Source organism: Heteronotia binoei, chromosome 8, assembly GCF_032191835.1.
Source record: "Heteronotia binoei isolate CCM8104 ecotype False Entrance Well chromosome 8, APGP_CSIRO_Hbin_v1, whole genome shotgun sequence".
NCBI lineage: Eukaryota > Metazoa > Chordata > Lepidosauria > Squamata > Gekkonidae > Heteronotia > Heteronotia binoei.
Window position 1 is genome coordinate 42,731,899 of NC_083230.1, and position 22,742 is coordinate 42,754,640.

The 22,742-nt window shown below is 40.8% G+C and overlaps 1 protein-coding gene across 1 annotated transcript in view; it reads right to left on the bottom strand.

The window, feature by feature from the left end:
* The window catches only part of LRIG3 (leucine rich repeats and immunoglobulin like domains 3), an 86,045-nt gene that overhangs the window by 20,319 nt on the left and 42,984 nt on the right, over nt 1–22,742 (bottom strand). The window contains 8 exon segments of the mRNA XM_060244965.1: nt 1,021–1,092; nt 2,894–2,965; nt 4,944–5,024; nt 6,733–6,876; nt 7,309–7,452; nt 7,708–7,851; nt 20,100–20,243; nt 21,302–21,436. Coding sequence (XP_060100948.1) covers nt 1,021–1,092; nt 2,894–2,965; nt 4,944–5,024; nt 6,733–6,876; nt 7,309–7,452; nt 7,708–7,851; nt 20,100–20,243; nt 21,302–21,436 — 936 coding nt within the window.

Consider the following 22,742-nt stretch of genomic DNA (forward strand, 5'->3'; position numbering starts at 1 on the left):
TTCCCCAAAATATAAGGTTTTGATAACCCAAGTAACATTCTTATTGTTATTAATTGATAAAGGAATCCCAAGATTTCCATCTTTGATATTTCCACCGATAAGGCACATAGCAAATTCACATAACAATTACATGCCAGAACATAATCTCCTCCCTTCCAATCATTCTTTTCATGTTTGACTACAGCTCTAATTTTCCCCCACCCTGAAAACTCACCTCTGAGCTTTTGTGTCTGTCTGTCTTTTCTTATAGAAGGATTTAGTAATTTTGAATATAGATGGATACACTTTCTCTTTTAGTTGTAATGATCTTTTATAAAGTGCTCTTTGTACCATGTTGGATACACAATTCATTTACCTGTCTGTTTGCTTTCATATATTTATCTCAATAAAAACAATTTTTTGTTAAAAAAAAAAAAAGAATTCCCATCTGATGCTGAAAGTAACTTACATTTTAAGACACTACCTAAATGCACAAGATAACTCCAGTTACATATGCCAATTCAAAGCTACACAGGAGTGTACAGACTCAATGGATTCATGGTATTGTCCTCTCCACAAGACCTGAATTACATCATCATACTGAACGTAAGCAAGCTATCAGACTTCTGTGGTTGGACTGCATATACGCAAATGCTATTTAGTCATTTTGTCCAATGCAGGTAGATGAGCTGGGATCAGGAATGGCCCACTATACTCTTGACACCTGCTTTAGGTAGACTTGTGAAGGAATTAAGAAAACTGGCGAGTGTTTCTTTTGAAAAATATTAAAATAGCATATTTGATTTGTCAAACATTACTTTTTAGAAGCATAACTGCTTTTATTATAGCCCTCTCATTTGAAAATAGTTATACCTTTTTGTTACCTGTCTCTGTGACATGGGAAAAATTGCAACAGGCACAATTTTGCAATTACACCTTCATAAAAAAATGCAGAGATATTATTGCTGCTGTCTCTTACTATGGTTAGTTGGGATATTCAAGCATATGAAGACCAAACAAAGGGAATACAGAAACACTTACAGTTCTTTAAGTTTCTTCATTTGTGAAAATGTGTTTCCTTGTACTGACATGATTGCATTGTTACTCAGATCTCTGAAGAAATAAAATGCACACATATAAACCAAGTTAGGTCCTTTCTGCTCTCACAACTTACTGCAGATTATCCAAGCAGTTGAGCCTTTAAACTTTACTTTGGATTTATGTGCCTGCCATCCATACCAGTCTTACATCATCTGGTATATTTAGTCTGCAGCTGAAATCTAAAAACCAAACTTTTAATGATCAGAGTAGAACATCACTTGTGACATGTATGTGTATGTGGAGGGGGGTGGGGTTGTCATCCAATTTTTTTTAATTATGAAATTGCCCAAATGTAGCTTTGCATTAGCATCCACCAACCAAAGACTCCCTGAGAACAGTGGCAGAGGGCAACACAGCCTGCAATAAGGTGGCTGGCTGGGTTGTGCTGAGGTGTTTTTTAAAAACCATTCAGCATTTTTATTCCATTTACTGTAAACAGCTATTTCTGTGTGTCACCAGGAGACCATGATCAGACAGACCTCTGTCAGAGAGGTTGCAGCTGCAACCAAAACCCACATTTTTTTCTTAATTGGGGTCACCAGTTGGGGTCACCAGGTAAATACCCTTTGGTATTTTAGACCCATAGATCCTCAACTTCTTTGCCTCTGGAGACCCCTCCTCTTGGCTTAATTTCATCAGCTGTCCTTACTGAGACTGTCCCTGCTCTTGGTTTCCTAACTTTCCACCCCACCCCAGTGCTAGACCTCCCCCCTCTCCTTTGGCACTTTAGGCCCATGGATACTCAACTTTCTTGCCTCTGGAGACCGCCCCCACCATTGGCTTAACATCATTAGCTGTCCTTGCTGAGTCTGCTCCTAATCTTGGTTTCAAAACTTTTCACTCCCCTCCAGCACTAGATCCCCCCTCTTTGGCACTTCAGACCATCAGAGAGCACCTTTTCCCCTTGTGCTGATTTTAGTGTGTGGGGGGAGGAGGAGAACAAGAGAATGAACAAGTGGGGAGGGGGGGGGCGAGAGAAAAGCATCACTTTTTACCAAGTTCTCAGATGGCTCTAAGAAACCTATCAGCCATTTGGAAGAGACACAAAAAAATCACCTCTTCCCCTTTAACTGCAGCTGAACTGTCAAAGCATTCCCTGCTAATGGTTTCTTTCTCCATCAATCAGTGATTAGTGCTTCAACTTATTGTATCACTAGACTCAAAGTGCTTGTTTTAAACATGACATTAAAAAGATGGGACACCTTGCAATACTGCAGCTGAAGCAGGGAGGAAGGCGGAAGGTGCAGAGTGGGAGGAACAACAAGCCTCAATCTTACCAGTGAGTTTGACAAAAAAAAAAAGAGGGGCAGGAACAGAAGTGGGAGAAGGGCAGAGCTGAAAGATCCAAGGATATGGGTATGCTTGTGAATGACCTTTGGCTTGGAACTGAAAAAGTTTGCTGCAAAACAACTTTCAGAAAAACCAGGGATACAACTGATTGAAAGCGAACTGAGAGATGAATGGGTGAGAAGCAATGCAGAAGGAAGAAAACCCAATGGACATGCAAGGTGAAAGTGGGAGGAAATGCAGAACTAAATTTAAAAGTCAACAGAGATGCACAGAGAAGCAAGGGAAACGACTGGTGTAGAAAGGAGTTTAGTTCAAATTCTCAAAGTCAGTTTCAAAAAGGCAAAAAAAGGAGGTAGCATTTAAAAAAACCATGAGTATATTGCCATTCCTTAAAATATAGCACTCTCAGCATACACATTAAGTAGGAAGAAAAATGCTATGTACAGATTGACCTTCCTATGGTCAATTATTGCAGTTGTTTGTTTTAGTCATTTTTAGTGAAATATAATGTACAACTACTTACAGGTGTTCAAGTGCATCCAGACCAGAAAATGCTTTCTTAGTAATTGACCTAATCCTGTTTCCTTGGAGCAACCTGGAAATATAAATGGATAATGCAGAACAGATGCAGAGCAGGAGGTGCAGCATTTTTGGACCTTGTCATGAAACTCTTACAAATGTTCTTAGGCACTTCAGTGGAAGTCACAAGAACTATCTTCCTAAGCCACTCACCATCACAAGACATTTAATCTCTAAAACACATACACTTGCCCTATTTCAATAACTAGATAGATGAAGGAATGCCCTAATAGCAATCTCTAAAACAGGGGTGTCAAACATATGGTCCGTGGGCCAGATCAGGCCCACAGAGGGCTCTAATCAGGCCCTCCAGCAACTGGCTGTCATCTGATTCATTTTTCCTTGCCTGCTTTTTTCAGTCGCCATTTTGTGTTTCTCCCCCGACAGGCCAGAGCAGCAAAGCAGCTTTTCCCTCTCCCCCGTCCCTTTTCCCAAAGGGAGGAGGAGGGAGGAGCAGCCTCAGCCAATGAGGGAGCTTGGCTCTATAGCTCTGCTGGTTGATTAAGTTTGCCAGGCTCAATTAATCACTCTGCAGAGCTACTGAGACAAGCCTCTCTTCCTTCTAATGAGTGGCTGAAGCTCATCCCCCTTCTCCTGCCCTGGGGAAGGAAAGAAAGACCCAGAGCTTCCTTTGCCCAGTCCCCACCATCTGGAGAGCTACAAAGAATGCTTTTAAGACTAGCAATGTTTTAGTGAAGGTATGACCTTTTTGCCATGCTACACACAGAGAGAGATAGTTTTGTTGGGCTTGTAACTGGGTCCCCCCCCCTCTTTTTCACTGTACTCATGCCCTCCAGTCTTTCTCAATAGGAACTATTTAGAAGAGAAATATCAACATAAGGCTGAGAGTGTGTTCCACCCCAGGTTTACCCAGCAAATTTGCCTTATTTTTTCTTTCACATTTTCCTTTGATTGGGGGTCTTGAATTTATACTTCCAAGATAGTAGGCTGACACTGACCACTGTACATGGCTGTCTCTCTGTTCTTGTAGTTGTTTTTTGGGGAGAAGTATTTTTTTTTTAGTTGTAGTCATTTTTCTGGGGAAAATTATAGTTTTGTAGACAAGCACATAGCCCTCAGTCTGTACTATGGTGCCTTCACATGTTCTTGACTAGTACTTGAAGCAACTTCTGTGCAAAAGCTCACAATGCCCAGTTGCTTCATGTTCATCTGGTTCTTAGGCTCAAAGCATTGACCATGAATGTCTGTAATGAATGTCAATGAATCAAAAGTAGGTTTGCAACTTACAGATGTGCACACCTGAACAGCACATATTCAAGACTAGTACAGCACAGACACTGTCTGCAGTTTTTGATGCAGTAATTCATAGCAAGAGGTGACATTTATCAGAGACTGTAAAACAAAATATTGCAAGCAGGCTAATACTTTAAGCATGTTTTATTTTAAGGGAAAAAAAACCTTTAATTGTGTGCCTTTGCCCTTTATAAAGTTTATATGTCCACTACCCGGCATTACATTTTATGATACACATGGCTCGGCCCGACAAGGTCTCATTTATGTCAGATCCATCTCTCATAACAAATGAGTTCGACACCCCTGCTCTAAAACATCCTAGCATCTCTAGACTTTCTCCAGGATTTAATAGTATACAATGCTTTTGATTCTTTTTCACCTCCACCTTTGCCATCATTTCTAGCCACCAACAGTAAAATAAAGTAGGTATGTTTGATTACTGAGCTTTAACTGACATTAAGTTTTTATACTACAGAGCCTAGCAGAGAAGATGGTCTTAAAGATATTAAACTGATGAGCACATAGTGGCCTGTAGGTCAATTTTACCCACCGGTTACTATCAGTTCCATAATTCTCCACCCTGCTCTTTTTCATGTCCTTTATCTTTTAATTTCATAATTTGTGGACTTCTGAAGCCTCATCTTGCTTATTGTTATTTAGCTCATGGCTGAACTTAGCCTAGGTCTACCATTAATATTCTAAGCTTTACATTTGAAGATACAATGGAAAGCTGTACTTACAACCATCTAAGTTTGTCAAGTCCAGAGAAAGCACCATTCATATCTTCAATTGTCCATGAGATTTCATTATTTTTGATATCTCTGTTTAGAAAGAGCAAGGGGGGGAATAATAAGACCCACTACAAAAAATCACCCTGACCTGGATACCCCAGGCAAGCCCAACCTCATCAGATCTTGGAAACTTAAGCAGGGTCAACTGTGGTTAGTACTTGGATGGGAGACTGTCCTTGAAATACCCAGTGAGGAGGCAGGGACAAGTTTATTCAGCCATCTCCCTGAATATCCTCCAAGCCCTCAGTAGAGGTCGACATGACTTCCAGGTGCAGACACACACAAACAAGAATACCAACAAAAAATCTGAACAAATAATACTTTTTTAAAATCACAAAAATAATTTATTTCCTAGGAAGAAGCACATTATGAACATTATGAAGTTAGTTCCAAGTCTAAATATTTCTCAATTGAAAAAACTGGTAGGTAGATGACAGTGCCATCCTAAACACAGTTATACCTCCTAAACCTGTTGACTTCAGTGGAAGTAGAAATGCTGAACTCTGTTTAGATTGCACTGTGAATAACTACCTCTGCTAAACAATGCTCAGAAGCAAGCGATCAGGTTTTTCAACAAAGAAAGAAAACTGTAACAATGCCACAACAATTGTGTCAAAGTGCATCATTTGCGGAAAAGGTAAAACATTTATGACATGCCAGAAGAACAGCTGGAAGAGCCAACCTATCATCCTCCACCAGTTACAATGTTAGAAAGGTTCCAAGCACTGAACAGAACTGGGGAAGATTTTTTTCAAGGGATCAGAAGATGAGTTTCACATGTCACAGTGTTGGCACAGGCATGTACTCCCGCAGTGGAGCTAGTGGCATTTGAAAATCAGTATCTATGGAATAAGAATACTAATTTTGGGTTAAAGTTAGGAGCCAATTAATTAATGCAGCCTTTAGAGAATGCAACCACTTTATGCATTTTTTATTCAGTATGTCTACTCTGAAGCAGATTCACTTATGTGAGACAGCTACCTAAGAAAGGCTGTCCTGAAATAAATGTAGTCCAAATGACCTGCAGAGCTAATCTCCTGACATACAACTAAGGAATCTTATGTTTTGATAAGGGTCACCTGACAGAATACAAGAAAGAGGAAACATCATATAACTGCCTTTTCCAACAGCATAATAATGGTTACCATTGCCTTTTGGCATGATCTGTCTACATTTTGTTAAAAGCTTCCAAGTTAATTTAGCTCCTCAGCTGCCACCTAACATGACAGCAATTTATAAAAAAACAAAACAAAACTGGAAGCCAATAAAAAAAAACTAAGGCCAATGATGGCCAAGGTGCCATGGAATGTATTATAAGATCTACAGCTATCCCAGCCTCACCATCTAAAAGAATGCATGCTGAAGACCATTTATCATCCATTCTTCCTTCTTATACTTCTTGATCTTGGCAGAGTGAGTACACAGTGACAAGTCACACAAATTGATTAAGGATCAGAACAATTTACTTGGTAACTAACAGAAAGAGAGAATGAGATAACTACATTATGGGTGGGAAGGATGGAGAGTTCTCTTTTGGGGGAAGAAGCAGGAAACAGCCTAGGACCAGCATTCTGGAGACAAATGAGAAAATGACATAGAAGAAGGTGGTACAGGCTCATGACCCTGCCTAGCTTACCATATGTTGCCCAAAGGAAGAACTTATTATCTTGTACACCTGACATTGCATGTTCCAATAAATAACAGCATTTTGTCCTTTACAAGCTACTATGAAACTTACAACATCTGTAAACTGGAGAGTCCTCTGAATGCACAGTCAGCGATGTAGCTCACTTTGTTGTTGCCAATGTTTAGTCTCACTAGTAGGCTTAAGCCAACAAAACTCGAATCCTCTAATCTTGCAAAACGATTATAACTTAAGTCTCTGTGGGTTTGAGAATAGGAAAAGTGGTCATATTCATTAGTGTGACTTTTAAATCTAATACAACTTCAATCCTTGAATATTTTCAGCATTAATATTTTAACATAGTCTTGTATATTATATCCCATTATTTGTAATATTACTTTGTAAAATTTGTATTACTGCTGGATGATATCTCTATCAATTTTAAAAAGATCACAATAGCCAAGTTGAGCAAAATGGCCGCAAAAAAAGGAAGAAAGCCGAGTATCTTCAGTATCTCTCAACAAAACTGCTGCATGGAACACATAACACAGAAAGCTGTTGTCACCTTGGTAAATTTGTTATGAAAAACTCACTGATCGATAGTAAGTGGTTCATGCTTTGGCTGGGGTCCTTCTCTGAAAACTGGATAGACTAAATAGTAATAATAATAATAATAATAAAACTCCTTACAGCTCACTGAGTTTCTGGCAGAACTCCCAGGCATCGGGGCTGATCCTACTGATAGCATTTTGGCTAAGATGAAGTTGTTGCAACATCCTCAGGCCATAAAGCCAGCCCTTAGTAATCTCCGTTAGGTTGTTATGGTCCAGCTGCCTAGACACAAACACACAAAACCCAGAATGATTAAAAGACTTCATATGCAAGCTTCAGCAACTTTTTAAAAAGGTCTGGGATTCTTGATCCTTATTAAAGACAGTGTCTCTTCTTCTTTTTTTTTACTTCACAATCCTGGGGGGTGAAACACTTGTATGCTATTAACATCATCGTCTTTCCACAGTATTCAAAACTTGCATTGACAATGGAATTCAAAAGGTTCTTCCTAAAGACTATGGAAAAATAAATACTTACAGTATTTCCATGTTGCTTAATCCCCAGAAAGCTCCATCCATGAGTCTAACTAGCCCATTTCTCTGTATTCGTAAAGATTTCAAAGCAGAAAGGCCTTGGAAAGTAAGACCATCTATCATTTTAATTTTGTTGCGGTTCATCTCTCTGCAAAATAATAAAAAAAAAAAATTCATACTTTCTTGCCCTTAATCAAAGACATCTTTGATCTGTTGTTATCCATCTGATACAAGTTCTACCAAAGTTGTGCCATAGCCTTGCTTTGTTCATCCTTCCTTAGCTGCTGTTAAAACCTTTGCCTGAACTACAATCATTATCCTTCTAGACTTCTGTGCCCTTCTTTACACCTTGCAGAATGCCTCTACAACCCTCACTTGGATTACTTTCTCTTTCCTTTTAAGTTGCTGCCTTGACTCTTACATTCTAAATCAATGCAAATCTGCACTGGATATCTCTTTTATTCTCCTTCTCCTGTTCTGTTCTTTCATAGGGTAGCCAGCCTCCAGTTGGGACCTGGAAATCTCTCACTTTTACAAGTAATCTCCAGCTGGCAGAGATCAAGTCCCCTGGAGAAAATGGCTGCTTTGAAGGATGGACTTTATGGCATTGTACCATGCTGAGGCCTCTGCCCCTCTCCAAATGCTGCCCTTTCCTGGATCTACTCCCAAAGTCTTCAGGTATTTTGCAACACAGACCTGGAAACCCTACTTTCTTGTTCTCTCTGATCTTCACAAGGACATCAGTAGCCCCTGTTCTTCTGCTATGTTTTTTTTCCTATAGTAGGTCTTCCTATGTATTTTATCCTTTAGACTTTCCTCTTTCACAAAACATTTCCTAAATCACCTCCAGAATTTCACCGTCCCACTAACAATTTACGTCTACATACTCCTCTTGGGCTAAAGTCACTTGGGCAAGTTCATTCAACCAAAGTTACTCAGCAAGTCGTTGTAAGCCAAAATGCCCTCAAAACGAGGTTGGGGAATTGACAGGAGGGCACCTGGCTTAAAAAGGATCTTTCAATCTATGTATACATGATACACGTCCAGAAATTATTGCTTAAAATTACCAGGGACACTAATTAAGTAAAAACAATTAAAATTTATTCCAGAAAAATATAGACACACATACAAGATAATAAATTCATAAAACATACATACAGTCCTAAGAAAAATAGAGAGAGATTCAGAGACAATACAAGGATGGACAAACAGGGTGATAATTACCGATCGTAGTCTTCAAGGAAGGCTCCAATGGTGACGAACAAGGACTAGGGGGAGGGGACCCTCAACTGATCAGGAATCGGGGATGTATCTAGACAATGGAACTGGGGTACTGCTAGATGCACACCTGTGGGGAGCTGGACCATAGGTTATAAGAACTATCTTGAGCCCTTAGGGGACGGGAGGTACAGGGGCGGATGACAGTGGTCAGCTGGTACATGACCTCAAAAAAAGGGGAGGCTCCGCAATGACCATAAGAAGAAGAAGAAGATGAAGAAGCTATTGGATTTATATCCCGCCCTCCACTTTGAAGTCTCAGAGCGGCTCACAATCTCCTTTATCTTCCTCCCCCACAACAGGCACCCTGTGAGGTGGGTGGGGCTGGAGAGGGCTCTCACAGCAGCTGCCCTTTCAAGGACAACCTCTGCCAGAGCTATGGCTGACCCAAGGCCATGCTAGCAGGTGCAAATGGAGGAGTGGGGAATCAAATCCGGTCCTCCCAGATAAGAGTCCACACACTTAACCACTACACCAAACTGGCTCTCCTTTAGTGGTTAAGGGCTGGACTTATGCATTAGCCAATAGCCAGTTTATTGGGGGCACCTGATTGGCTGCCCATATCTGGCCAATGAGCAGGCTTGGCCCTGGTAACCTGATTAGACTTCCAGATAACAATGGGCCAAAGGGGAGGCTCCAGGATGACCATTAAGGGAAAGAATGGGAGAAATTATCGGGGTGGGGGGGTGATTAAAACTATCAAGCTTATCTAAAAATGTGACAATAGATGGCCAAATTGCTACCTAAGGTAACACCCGATCTATACAAAGACACTTGGCTCTAGGTGAAGATGTTCTTCCTCTTCTTTACTCCTCTGCTGGCACCATCCTTTGTCTTGGGTTCCGTTGGACAAAAGCTTAGGCAGTCTGGCAGGATCCACAACTAAGATAAGCTTGATTGCCTTATGCAGAAGTTGAAGCAGCTGTTGGATACATGAGTCTCTTGCTTTGCTGTAATGGAGTCAGGAAAATAAGATGGATTCTGGTGGTGTTAGCCTTTGGTTCATGGAAACAGGCTGGAAACTGTTTGCCTGTACAGTTCATGGCGGTGTGGCTTCTTCCACTGCAATAGCCAAGACTGTGCACGCAAGGAGTGGCTGGAGGCTCGTCTGTAGTTCTGGCTAATACCCATCCAGAGATGTAGAATGCTGCTGCAAAGCTGAGGCTTATAGTATTCACATAAGCCTTAGAAACTGTGGGCAAAGTCCACTTCTTAGAGCAGATGTGTGTGAGTCAAAACTCCAGGCACTCTGGCAACCATACTAGTGATCATGATGTCCATGTGTATGAAAAGATGTCCATGTGTATGAAAAGTAGGGGTTTTGTCTTACATTTTCCCCCCTTCAAGACTTCCATCCCCAAATGAGGACGGTGTCTTGACTAATATCACAGTCCATAGCTGGTCTTGACAGGCGACGTTCTTGCTGGGAGCCAGGTGTAAATCAGGGTGTACCTCCTAACTAAAAGTTGGAGCCACTAAGCTAAACTACTCAAAAATGAAATTTAAAAGTCGGGATCCAATAGGCCATAGGCTACTTCCTCAGAGACTAAGATGTGGGGACAATCAATCGTAACATCATTGTTCAATACCTATGGTTAGTTCAGAACTATTGAAATAAATCTGGAGACAATTCTGTTAAACTTGTTCCCTTAGTTATAAAAACTAACACAACAGAGAAAAACTTATCTAAATTCCTAAAACATATGCCAATGAGAGAAAAAGCAATAATACCGAGCATGTGCAATATGAGACATATGTAGGCAAGTTAGACTATGTAATGAATTAGCTCATGTACCTTTATGGCAAGCAACTTATTGTGGTAGAGGTGATCAGGATGACACATTCAAACATAGATGAGAGCATTGCCAGAGATGGGCAGTCCATACTGGCTACATTGTTTGCATTAGAAAAACCATTTCATTGTTCATTTTTCCATCCCTAGTACCCAGCGAAATCTGTCCTTATTGTTGCCAAAAAGGAATTCTTCTTGTAACCCAGCATGGAATTGGCAATGGTGCTTTTCAGCCTGTATCACCTATGGTCCATAGAGCAACAGTGGACTTGGGGAAAGAACCAAAAAGGAACCAAAAACATTCACATATGACAACATGGAAGATGATTCTGTACCATTGTAGGGAGCAGTGAAAGCAGATCAAAAATGATACATTCAACTATGAAGAAAGGAGTCTTAAAAAGCTATTAGTAAAGTGTCCTCCTGTCCAGGGTATGGCAACCAGTGAGCTTTTACGTCACAAGCTTACACATGTCATGATAGGGGCCTGCATTGGGCAGGTTTACCTATTACACTAAGCATTCAGGACTATAGAAGGCTTTTTCCTTGTCAAGGAAGGAAAAGAACATACACAATTCAGAAAACACAACCCCAAATATACTTTGTTGCAACATAAAACTTAAAATAAAACATTGTGCACAAGGTTGTAGCTTCAGGGAAATGACCAGAGTTGGGGCGTCCCCCATACAATAAAAATAGTCCCACAAGGAGGGACAAAAAATCTTTGCTATAGCTTTGGAATATAATAAATTGTCAAAACAATAGAAAAACTTCAAAAGCAAAAACTGAGGCCTTGATAGAACAATGCTAGCTAGCTTTATATGAGAGGGATCAGACCCAAAATGATAGGTGAGCTAGATCAGAGAAATTAAAAACCTGGACATAAGTGAGGTGATCAAGTCCCATTGAATCCAGTTTTTCTCTGTGCCAAAAACCTCTTGGTATAGATTTCAACAAAACAAGAATTCTGAAAAGCAACATAATGGTTAGACATACATAAAACAATGAGCAAACTTAACAAAACAATGACAAAATCCTAGAAATCAAATTCTGGTTAATACACCTTGACAAACACATAAAACAATTATTAAATCTACATATACTAGCATGATATATATATATATATGTATGTATGTATGTATGTATGTATGTATGTATGTATGAACTTAAGAGAAAAAGTGATAAGGAGCTTGTACAGCCAGGATAAGGCTTGTGTGGCAGTGCAAGGATGTAATTTAAACTTCAGCAGAAAGAGATTTTACATCAAAATTGCAAACATAAAACTTCAACCCATTGTCTCATATAAGACCCACTAGAAATTAAAAAAAAAAATATGAGGGAGAGAAAAACATTATCAGGGTAACTGCAGTTTCTCTTCCTAGGCACCTAGAGGCATGCTGTTGAACAAAGGAGGATTAAGGTGAACTGAACAAGCTGAATTTGGCTGAGTTTATTTCAAGAGGGTCTGCATGAGATTTGTCAAGCAGTACTATATTGGTTGTTGCTGCTCCTACAGCTGGAGGTTTTACTTTCTGTACTTTCAAATTTAAATTACAGACTTTCTCATTTGAGGTTAGCTGTTCTGTGTTGCTGTGACCTTTGAAAAGGAGAGGCAACACCTCTTATGTTACAAACACTGAATTTGATCTCTTCTGAGGCTCTGCAAAAAGCTTTCCTAGCCAGCAATCCACCGGAAGATACTGGAACAAAAAGTTCTTTACAAGAATGGTGGAAAACAAAAACTATTATTACTTAAGGAGACTGAATTAACTTTGGATCAAAGACTAGGCTTACTCTTTCTAAATTTTCTAGAGGAGGGGAATTCAAGATCTGGGTGTTTTCCTATTTGCCTGTGACAAAGGTGGCACCTGGAGTTTTCCATCTCTCAGTCACATGGTTAAGATTTTCAAATGGCCAAATCTCTTCTTACCTCTGACTAAACTTATAGATCTATTTTTATATAAGAAAATGGGGTTGCCTCTCAAAGACACTGAGTTGCTTGTACTTTAAGGAGAGACCTGAGATAAACAAAAAAATAATTTCTCAGGGCAATGCATTTAAAACTCTATTCCTTTGCCTTAGTTACTTATCAAATCTTTACTACTACAGATTTCCATTGAGCAAGAGAGAGAACAATTAGCATTTCTTCCTGATGGAGGAGGAACATGAGTGATGAGCATTTGCAATACTTTAGCCAGCTCTATTTGGGCTAGTCCGCAGGCACTCCGTACAAGCTCAGAGGCTATGCCATTTAAAATCCATGGAACTGAGGCAATAAATATTTTCTGACTTTATAAGCAAGAGAGAAAGATGGACTTGGGAATTTCACAGATTTTCATTCAGCCAAGTTGAAAGTTAAAATGGTCAGTTTCTTACATTTTGCTCTGAATGCTTTCAATTAACAAAAACTAGTTCAACCTCTCTTTCTCAAGTACTTGATTCTGGCATTTTAAAGGGTTAAACTAAAGATATTACATCAAACTCCCATTACCCTGCAGAGAAAACTAACTCTGCAGGCTAGAACCCTTGCTGGGATTCCAGGAGATCTCCAGGCCTCACCTGGAGAACTGGCCTGGTCTAATTGTAGTCCAAATCAGTGCTTTTCTGTTTCCTTATTTAGTCAAGGGAAAAGATGTCTTTGTTACCTTTAAACCTTACAAAACCAGGTTTCTCTATTCTAAGAGACATTCAAGTTTAAAAGTTAAGATTTTCCTGGGGGGGGGGGGGGGGAGGGAAGGTTCAGAGACAAAGGACTCTTGCCTGCCCATGTGGGAATACCATTCTCTGAAGTTCCACAGAATTCTGGCTTTCAAGTTTCCCAAATGGGATGAGCTAAGGATAGAAAATTTCTGGCAAAAAGAACTGAGGTTTGCTCATGTGGGAGTGTCTGGAGCAAGTCCTTGCTAAAAGGAATACCTTGTGCCATGAGTGTGGAACTCTGTATAGGCTCAGAGACTACATTTCCTTCATGATTCTGGGGTAAGAGAACAGAAACAGGGACTGTTTTCTCATTTTCATGGGGGAAAGAAGTCTGGGGCTGCACAGCTGGGTTTGCCCTGCCATATCTCCTCTTATCCAGCACTTCCAGAATTTTCAGTCTCCTCTCTGTGGCCCTGCAAGACTCCAGGACATTTTGCAGGAGACTGGCAGTTTCCTTTTAATACTAGCTTCTAACTTTTGCTGAAATTCCTGATTTTTCTTAGCAAGCTGCTGGATTTCTGAATTCTTTTCATGAGTAGGATTTGTAAGTTTCCCTACCTTTTCCTTATTAGGGAAATCTTCCAAAGCAGTAGCCTTGGGGAAGCTACGTCCATTTTCTGCAAATCCTGTGGCTTTGGGAGCCATGTGCTCTGGTGGCTTCATGGCATCTGAAAGGGCAGTGAGTAGCACATGTGTGGGCTGCTGATCAAAACAGGTCATGTCTGCTCCTGTGGATTTAAGCTGAGACCAAGCTGCCATTCTGACTTTGTCTTGAGGGGTCCGCTGGGCAGAGTGAGGACAGGGTTGTTCTAAGGCTGACTGTGTCTGCCTAGGAGCATAAGCCCGCCTTGGGGAAAGCTGGGGATGGCAAGAAGAGTTGGAACCAAGGCCATTGTTTTGGAACTTCCAGTTCTGGCTTACTTCTCCATGCCCATCTTGTTCTTGAATCCAGTAAGCAGGGTGCCTGCCTCTGCTATTCTTATATTGTGCCTGAGTGAGCTGTGTTTCTAAAACAGCAACTTTCTGTTTAGAGACTTGGGCATGCTTTAAAGCAGTCTCCAGTCTGCATTTGACCTCCTGGAGAGTGTGGGTTAGCTTTTGTTTGTCTACTAGGTACTCATATTTCTCAGCCCTGAACCTTTCTATCTCCTCATAATCACTTAATCTAGCTGTGTAGTCTTCATGAAATATTTCCCTTCTTGCATAGTCAGCTTTCATTTGACTCTTTTTTAACATGAATTTGCCAACTTGGTAGAGATTAGCCTCTAGATCTTTCCAGGTGGTTTCTCTCATGGCTGCTATGCCTAACAACTCCTGAGTGGGTATATTGAGACCTGTGATCACATCAGATATGAAATCTTGATTTTCATAATCTGGTTCCCCACTGTTTTTGGGTAAAATTATTTTAGCTGCTGCTGCTAGGAATTTCTTCCTGGTTAAATATGCAGTGGGAGCTTCGTCAGCACTCTGCACAGTGTGGTAGTAGATGTGCCTTATGGTATCTCCATACCACGTGTAGGATATTACCTCAGCCATCCATTCTAAGATGGTGGTATTAGAAGGGTTCTGGTGATCCATTAAATTTTCTACTATGGCTAGTTCTGGGCCTGAGATGCATAATCTCAGCACCTGGTTTAATTCAGTTATGGAGGCTTCTTTGTAGTGAATTCTAGCTCTGGCCATCCACAACACTGAGGTGTCTATGTTATACGGACCAAGGTAGCTGGCAGTCATTTTAATATTCTCTGATCCCCAAGATCTAGTTTCCCTTACAATATTAATGGTTTCCGACCCATCTCCCTTCGCTGTGGTAATCTTTTTAGTGAGTATGGGTTGAACTGAACAAGATTCCTTAATCTCTTGTGAGTCTGTTTCCTCTTCTTCCTCAGACTCCTTGTCTGAGGAGAAGTCTATAAGCAAGGTTGGGGTAACAGCAGAGATCAGGGCTCCTTTGAGCTCTAGCTTTTTCTTTAATTTCTCTATTTCTTTTCTACACGCTTCATGGCTAACTGCATCACGGGCCTTTTTGTTTTTCTCTGCAAGGTACTCAGCTGCATGTTGCAATTTGCTAACCTGAGCTTGGACTTTTTTCCAGTTTACTCTCAGTTATAGTGAGCTGTTGCTGTGCCCTTTTTAAGGCTAGCATCGTTGAGCTATGGTCATAGCACGTTTTTCCAGCTTCAGCTGATCTATGTTTAGCCTCAACTGCTCATTTTCCTGCATTACTCCCTGCATTTTGGCCTCATGCGCTTTCTCAGAATCAGGGAGTCTGTTCTGTGCTTGTGCTATCTCTACTTAATGAATTTTTTGCAAATTTTCCACCTCGGTCTTATGTGCTTTATGCATTTCTTCTACCTCTTGTTCATGCGTTTTAAGCATGTGTTCTGCTTTCTCATGTTCCCTTTGCGCTAGCTGTTCCTGTAGCTGTTTAATAACGGCAGAGCTATCTCTCAAAGCTATAAATAATCCTCAAAATGCAAAAAGGTCCCGCTTAGTGGGATTAAGTTTTGCCTTTATGCAGTGATCTTGGAAAGTACTTCTGAAGTAGGGATCGGGGCTCTTAAAAGATCCTGCCAGCCACAGATTGTTTCCCTTCTTGGCTAGCCATTTCTCTAGTTTTAGAACTTCTTTATTTTCCTGTGCTAAAAATGCCATGGCTTACACTTTAGTTCCTCTCAAAGTTCTTACTTTACTTGCAGGGCTGGTTTTCCTGCACTAGGTGCCTAGCCACAGGCCACCAAGATTAACTGATGTAGGAGCTTTCCCTGGCACTTTCCTGCCTATTGGAGAGCAAAGAACTTGCAGGAGACCTCTGTGTGTCTCACAAGTGAAGGAGGGAGTTGCAACACTAACAAATGTGTGTGGCATGGGCGTATGGCCTTGCACACATTGCTGGCCTCCTCAGGAGGGGTTTTTCTCTATCCTCTGCTTCTAAACCAATCAAAAATCACTGCCCCTGCACCTTTCCTTAGTGGGGCAGTCCTGAGTTCACCAAAAGGTTTTAAAAGTCTCAGAGCTTGAGCTTTTCCTCAGTTGGCCCTAAGCAAAAAGGAAATTTTTCGGCTGGGAAGGGAGCTTATCTCCTCAGACCCGGGACAAATTAACCCTAAGGGAGAGCTTCTCGCTCCTTTCACTAAATTCTCTTAAAGGCACAGTACCAGAACTTTCTCTCTGGCTGTTGCATGCACATGGCAACAATCACCTCTAATGTGGAAGTCCCTGCATGTACATGCCAGGGATTTATTACTTTACTTTACTCTAGATTTTGCTAAGATGCATTGCTGCTTGGTGCTTGGCTTGCTAAAAACCAAGGGTTAGAAGCCTACACAAGACCTCTATGACTTGTGAGGTAAACTTAAGCTACCTGGGGGAACCAAAGCCCTCAGAGAGCATGGGTAGGGGTGGAAACGAAAGCTCCTGGAGTGGAGCCTATCAAAAGAAAGGTTTCTCTAACCCTGTCCCTGCCAGGAGGGTTCAGGTGCTAAGAGGAAGAAATAGCAGCATATTTCCAGATGCTCTCTGGCTCTTATATGCTATTTTCCTAAGAATTTGGAGGGGGAGATTTGTAAAACTACTTGCTGACTGCAGGGATGTTTTTCCTGCAACTAAGTTTTAGGGTTTGGGGGATGGGCAGTTCTTAGCCCTAAGGTGATGCACTTATAATGTCAATTACAATTGGGAGATGCTGTGTTCTGCAGATCTCTCCCTCTCTAGTTTTTTTCTTTTTGAAGCAATGCCCTACACTAAGGTCACTTGCGGAAGCACAGCAGACCCCGAGACTTTTGGGGGGAATCAATGCCCTAACACTAAGGTCACTTGCAGTTAGCAGGAGCGGACCCCAGAACTTTTTTTGGGGAAGCAATGCCCTACACTAAGGTCGCTTGCAGCTAGCAAAAGTGGACCCTGGGACTTTTGGGGAAAGATGCCCAGTAAAAGCTGATCCATTTAACTTGCCCAGCCCTAGGACTTTTTCAGTGTGTGTGGATGCGTGTGTAATGTGCGTGTGAGTGTGTGTGTATATGATAGATGGTGCTCAAAGTAAAGAGAAAAAGGGGAAGGGGCCCTATCCGATCTTGAAACAGTCCTGACCTATCCTCACATTCCCTCCCCAGATAGATGTGCTGAGAAAGGCCTTGGGACAACAGCCGGACTTCACGAGATTCTCCCCTTGCATTCCAGGCAAGCTCAGCCCCTGTACAGGTGATATCTGGCCCTCTGGGTGCAGCTAGAGAATCTGCGCTGAATGATAGAGCGGGAGCAATCCAACCCACAATACAGAAATGCTCTCTAGAGCTGTTCACACAAGTTCAAAAATCATTCATTCACACAACAGTCTAGCTAGCAAGACTTTCTGGATGGTGTATTCCCATGTCTGGCTGTCTGAAGACACGTGTGTTGACTCACATGTGTTCATACAGTCAGGATTCTGCCCAATGCTTTCTCCACCAATATCTGTAAGCCAAAATGCCCTCAAAACGAGGTTGGGGAATTGACATGGCTTAAAAAGGATCTTTTAACCTATATATACAGGATACACATCCAGAAATTATTGCTTAAAATTACCAGGGACACTAATTAAGTAAAAACAATTAAAATTTATTCCAGAAAAATATAGACACACATACAAGATAATAAATTCATAAAACATACATACAGTCCTAAGAAAAATAGAGAGAGATTCAGAGACAACACAAGGATGGACAAACAGGGTGATAATTACTGATCGTAGTCTTCAAGGAAGGCTCCAATGGCGACGAACGAGGACTAGGGGGAGGGGACCCTCAACTGATCAGGAATCGGGGATGTATCTAGACAGCGGAACTGGGTACTGCTAGATGCACACCTGTGGGGAGCTGGACCACAGGTTATAAGTACTACTTTGAGCCCTTAGAGGATGGGAGGTACAGGGGCAGATGACAGTGGTCAGCTGGTACATGACCTCAGAAAAAGGGGAGGCTCAGCAATGACCACAAGGGCTGGACTTATGCGTTAGTCAATAGCCAGTTTATTGGGGGCACCTGATTGGGTGCCCATATCTGGCGAATGAGCAGGCTTGGCCCTGGTAACCTGATTAGACTTCCAGGTAACAATGGGCCAAAAGGGAGGCTCCAGGATAACCATAAAGAATGGTAGAAATTATTGGGGTGGGGGGTGATTAAAACTATCAAGTTTATTTAAAAAGGTGACAATAGAGGCCAAATTGCTACCTAAGGTAACACCTGGTCTATACAAAGACACTTGGCTCTAGGTGAAGATGTTCTTCCTCTTCTTTACTCCTCTGCTGGCACCATCCTTTGTCTTGGGTTCCGTTGGACAAAAGCTTAGGCAGTCTGGCAGGATCCACGACTAAGATAAGCTTGATTGCCTTATGCAGAAGTTGAAGCAGCTGTTGGATATATGAGTCTCTTGCTTTGCTGTAATGGAGTCAGGAAAATAAGATGGATTCTGGTGGTGTTAGCCTTTGGTTCATGGAAACAGGATGGAAACTGTTTGCCTGTACAGTTCATGGCGGCGTGGTTTCTTCCACTGCAATGGCCAAGATTGCATGCAAGGAGTGGCTGGAGGTTCGTCTGTAGTTCTGGCTAACACCCATCCAGAGATGCAGAATGCTGCTACAAAGCTGAGGCTTATAGTATTCACGTAAGCCTTAGAAACCGTGGGCAAAGTGGGCAAAGTCCACTTCTTAGAACAGATGAGTGTGAATCAAAACTCCAGGCACTCTGGCAACCATACTGGTGATCACGATGTCCATGTGTATGAAAAGTAGGGGGCTTTTTCGTGTCTGCACTGGTATCAGGGAGGCCAAGCTGATGAATGAATAATAATAAAATAATAATAAATTTATTTTTGTATCCCGCCCTCCCCCGCCAAAGGCAGGCTCAGGGCGGCTTATACTAGGGGAGGGAGGGGGGCTCTCACCTTGCGTGCTTTCACACACACTAAATAATACACTTTGCAACTAGATTTCACTGTGCGAAATGGCAAAATCCACTTGCAAACAGTCACTAAAGTGGATTGAAACCATATTATTTAGTATATGTGAAAGTGTCCCTAATGTATCCATTTTCAATCCCACCCTTCCTCCAAGGAGCTCAGAGCAGCATACATAGTTATTTCCTTCTCCAATTTACCTTTCCCAAACCAGTGAGGCAGAACAACTAGTCCAAGGTTGCTCTTTGACCTCATGGACTGGTGAGGATACCAATCTCATTTTTCACAGTCCTGATCTGACATTATATCACACTGGCTTCTTCCCTCTTTGCAGCCAGGCTGTTCTGACACGGTCTGTCAGAAAGTGATATAAAAAACATATCGCTTAGTGATATATTAATATATCACTAGTGGGCACTTAGTGATATAAAGAAAAGCAAGAGGAAATGCTAAATATTTCTGTTACATCATGAATCACATTAGTATAATGGCACTGCAGGGTCCTTATTCCAAGTACAGCAAGATAATATTGATACAAAAATTGAGGAGTATGCAACCCAAGGAGTGGGGTCTCCTTTCTTTCTGCAGGCAGAAAGCTTTATGTAGTTGCTGTGTGAAAGTGTTTGATGTTCAAGCACTGCCAAAGGCCTTCAAAACTAATCTAAAACCATCTGGTGACTAAAAGGTGCACTCACAGATGTTGCAAATGGGAAAGTTTAAACATCTTCTGTGGGATGTATGCAATTCGGTTCTTATTCAGCTTCAGCACTTGAAGTGTGCTAGATAAGTTGTCAAAACTGCCTGGTTCTAGGGAAGCAATTCGATTACTGTTGATATGCCTGTGGAATGACAATGATGTAATGTTAAGAAAGTTAACACAGTATCATGCCCATATTACCTATTAGCAGCTACACACAACAACTTATTCATTGCTTTAACAAGGTCCCATCAGTGGTTAAGTGGCAATCTGAAAGCAAACTGTTCCACTCCCTTCCATCAACTGCTATGGTTCTCAGAAGACAGGAATTAACAATGCTGACCCAACAAATCAGCTCAGTTTCTCAAATAATATTTCAAAGACTGAAAGATGTTCTTCCAAATCAAGTGTAACTTCAGACCAACCAACATTTATCATTTTACAGTTTTGACTCTGTTATTTCTAGCAGCCTAAAACATACATTGCAGGACTCTTTGTGATCCACAAGATCACATAAAAAGCTATACTGGACAAATTAATAAAAGAATTTCAGAAACAGATTAATAATTTGCAAGCCAGCAGAAAACACTCTGTATTAGAACTGAAAGTATTAATCAGTTGGTGCAATTAACAGACCACATGATGGCAGTGGATTTTAAATAAATGATCCACAGTAAATAGTGTCACCCAATAATGATACAGAACAACTGCAGATATTTCTTGATTCATACAACTGTTGCTCTTTGGAGACATTTGTTTTGCAGTAAGTGCTGATGCTGTCCTGATCTCCTACTGTTCTTTCGATGTCCACATTTAATGTTGTATCTGCATAAGGCTTATCTATACATCACAGAACAGAGTGTACCAATCATGTGGTTTGCGCTTAGATGTAGTTCAAGTCTATATTTACATCCATAGGCAAATATGATATCTATTGTGTGGCCATCAGGTGTACCAGGAGAATGGCAGGCCAGTACTATCCCAGTCTCTTACCATGGATAGAAATGAATTAGTGGATAGGACATGTTTTACTTAGCTAAGGGAAACTGTTTTATCCACTACTTTAAAAGTATTACATGTACTAAAGTTCTGTAATCCTCAAATCAGTACAGTAAATAAATTGTTTAAAATTAGAGGAACCTGTCCTAACATTTTTCTGGATAACTGGAAAAAAAATATATTAAACAAAATGTAACTTACAGGTACTTAAGTGGCAGAGGAGGAAACGATGCCATAGTAAGTGCAGAAATATGGTTGTCACTCAAATCTAAAGTTTCTAAAGACTGAAATGGTCTCAGGTGTTCAGGCAAGATGTCAGAAATCTTGTTACTTGTCCTAAATTAGAAATTAGTAGTTATATATCATTTTTTTTTTGTATGGCACTTTTAAAGAACGTATTTACAAAAATATCTTCATTATAAAGCAGAGCTATGCATGAAACATGCTTCTTCTTAAAAACTGCCCCATTTCTTTCCTCAATTACAAATTCAGGAAACTGTTCTGCATTCAAGTTCTAATTGCATATTTCTGGGAATTTGGTACTAAACTTGGATCTCTGGCTATCCTAGTTAAGGCATCTATTGGTCTAATTCCTGCAGCACATATAATGTTTTTAAAAGCATGAAAACACCATGGTTATGCTGCCTTCTGAACATAGGGGGCCCTGCTTACCTTCTATTTCTCTGCCATTTCAGGGTCTTCTTGAAATGTCTACTCTTTCTCCAAAATAAGTTTTTCTTTAAAATAAATAAATACTTATTTTAGAGAAAGGGTTGATATCTCAAGAATATATGACAACAAAATATGTGGCAACTGTGCTGCCAATAAGCACTTAGGTGGAAGTTGGTTGGAAGAGATTATTTTTTTGTTGTTCTGTGGCACAGTCAAGTCCGACTCTTTGCAACCCCCATGAACAAAGTCACGCCAGGCCCTCCTGTCTTCCACCATCCTCTGAAGAGATTATTACTTACTACTAAAAGGCTACAAAAAAGGCTTTAAAAAGTCAGAAATTGTGGATTAACTGGCCTGCATTCCAGATGTGTAAAAAAAGAAACAACACTTTATTACACCTCCAACATTGTTCTCCTTCACTATCAGATTTCACTCTCTCTACCCTTTGGTGCAAGTCATTTTAATTTAACTCTTTGTTGGAAGGTCTAAATATAAACACAGGTTATCTTTAAACAACTACAAATGATCTGGGTGTCAGATTTGCTGGCAACCAAGGCATAGTTAGATAACAGATTAAAGAGTCTTTAGTTTAGACATTAGTTTGCTCATCAGGTAATTACTAACTAGCTACTAAAACTGCCAATTACTTGAGTGACAAATAAAATTTTCCCGCAGTAAAACTATGCTTTGGCATAAACCTGCAATTTCCTGAACTGCACGCCTCCTAAATTGCAGCGTGAAAGCATTCAGTAAGGGAGAGGGCTTACACACTGTGTTCTTTGTGTCAGCGCTGCTTCATGAAATAGAAATTTCTTGCAACTAGAAGAATAATAGTCCTTGTATCATGCATTTAGCTATTTCTAATGAGCCTGAATAACACTGCCTTCCAACCAGACTTTAACTAATTGACAAATTATTTCAGGTAGCATGGTTCACAGAAGACACTCAGTGGGTCATTTCTGACTGGGAT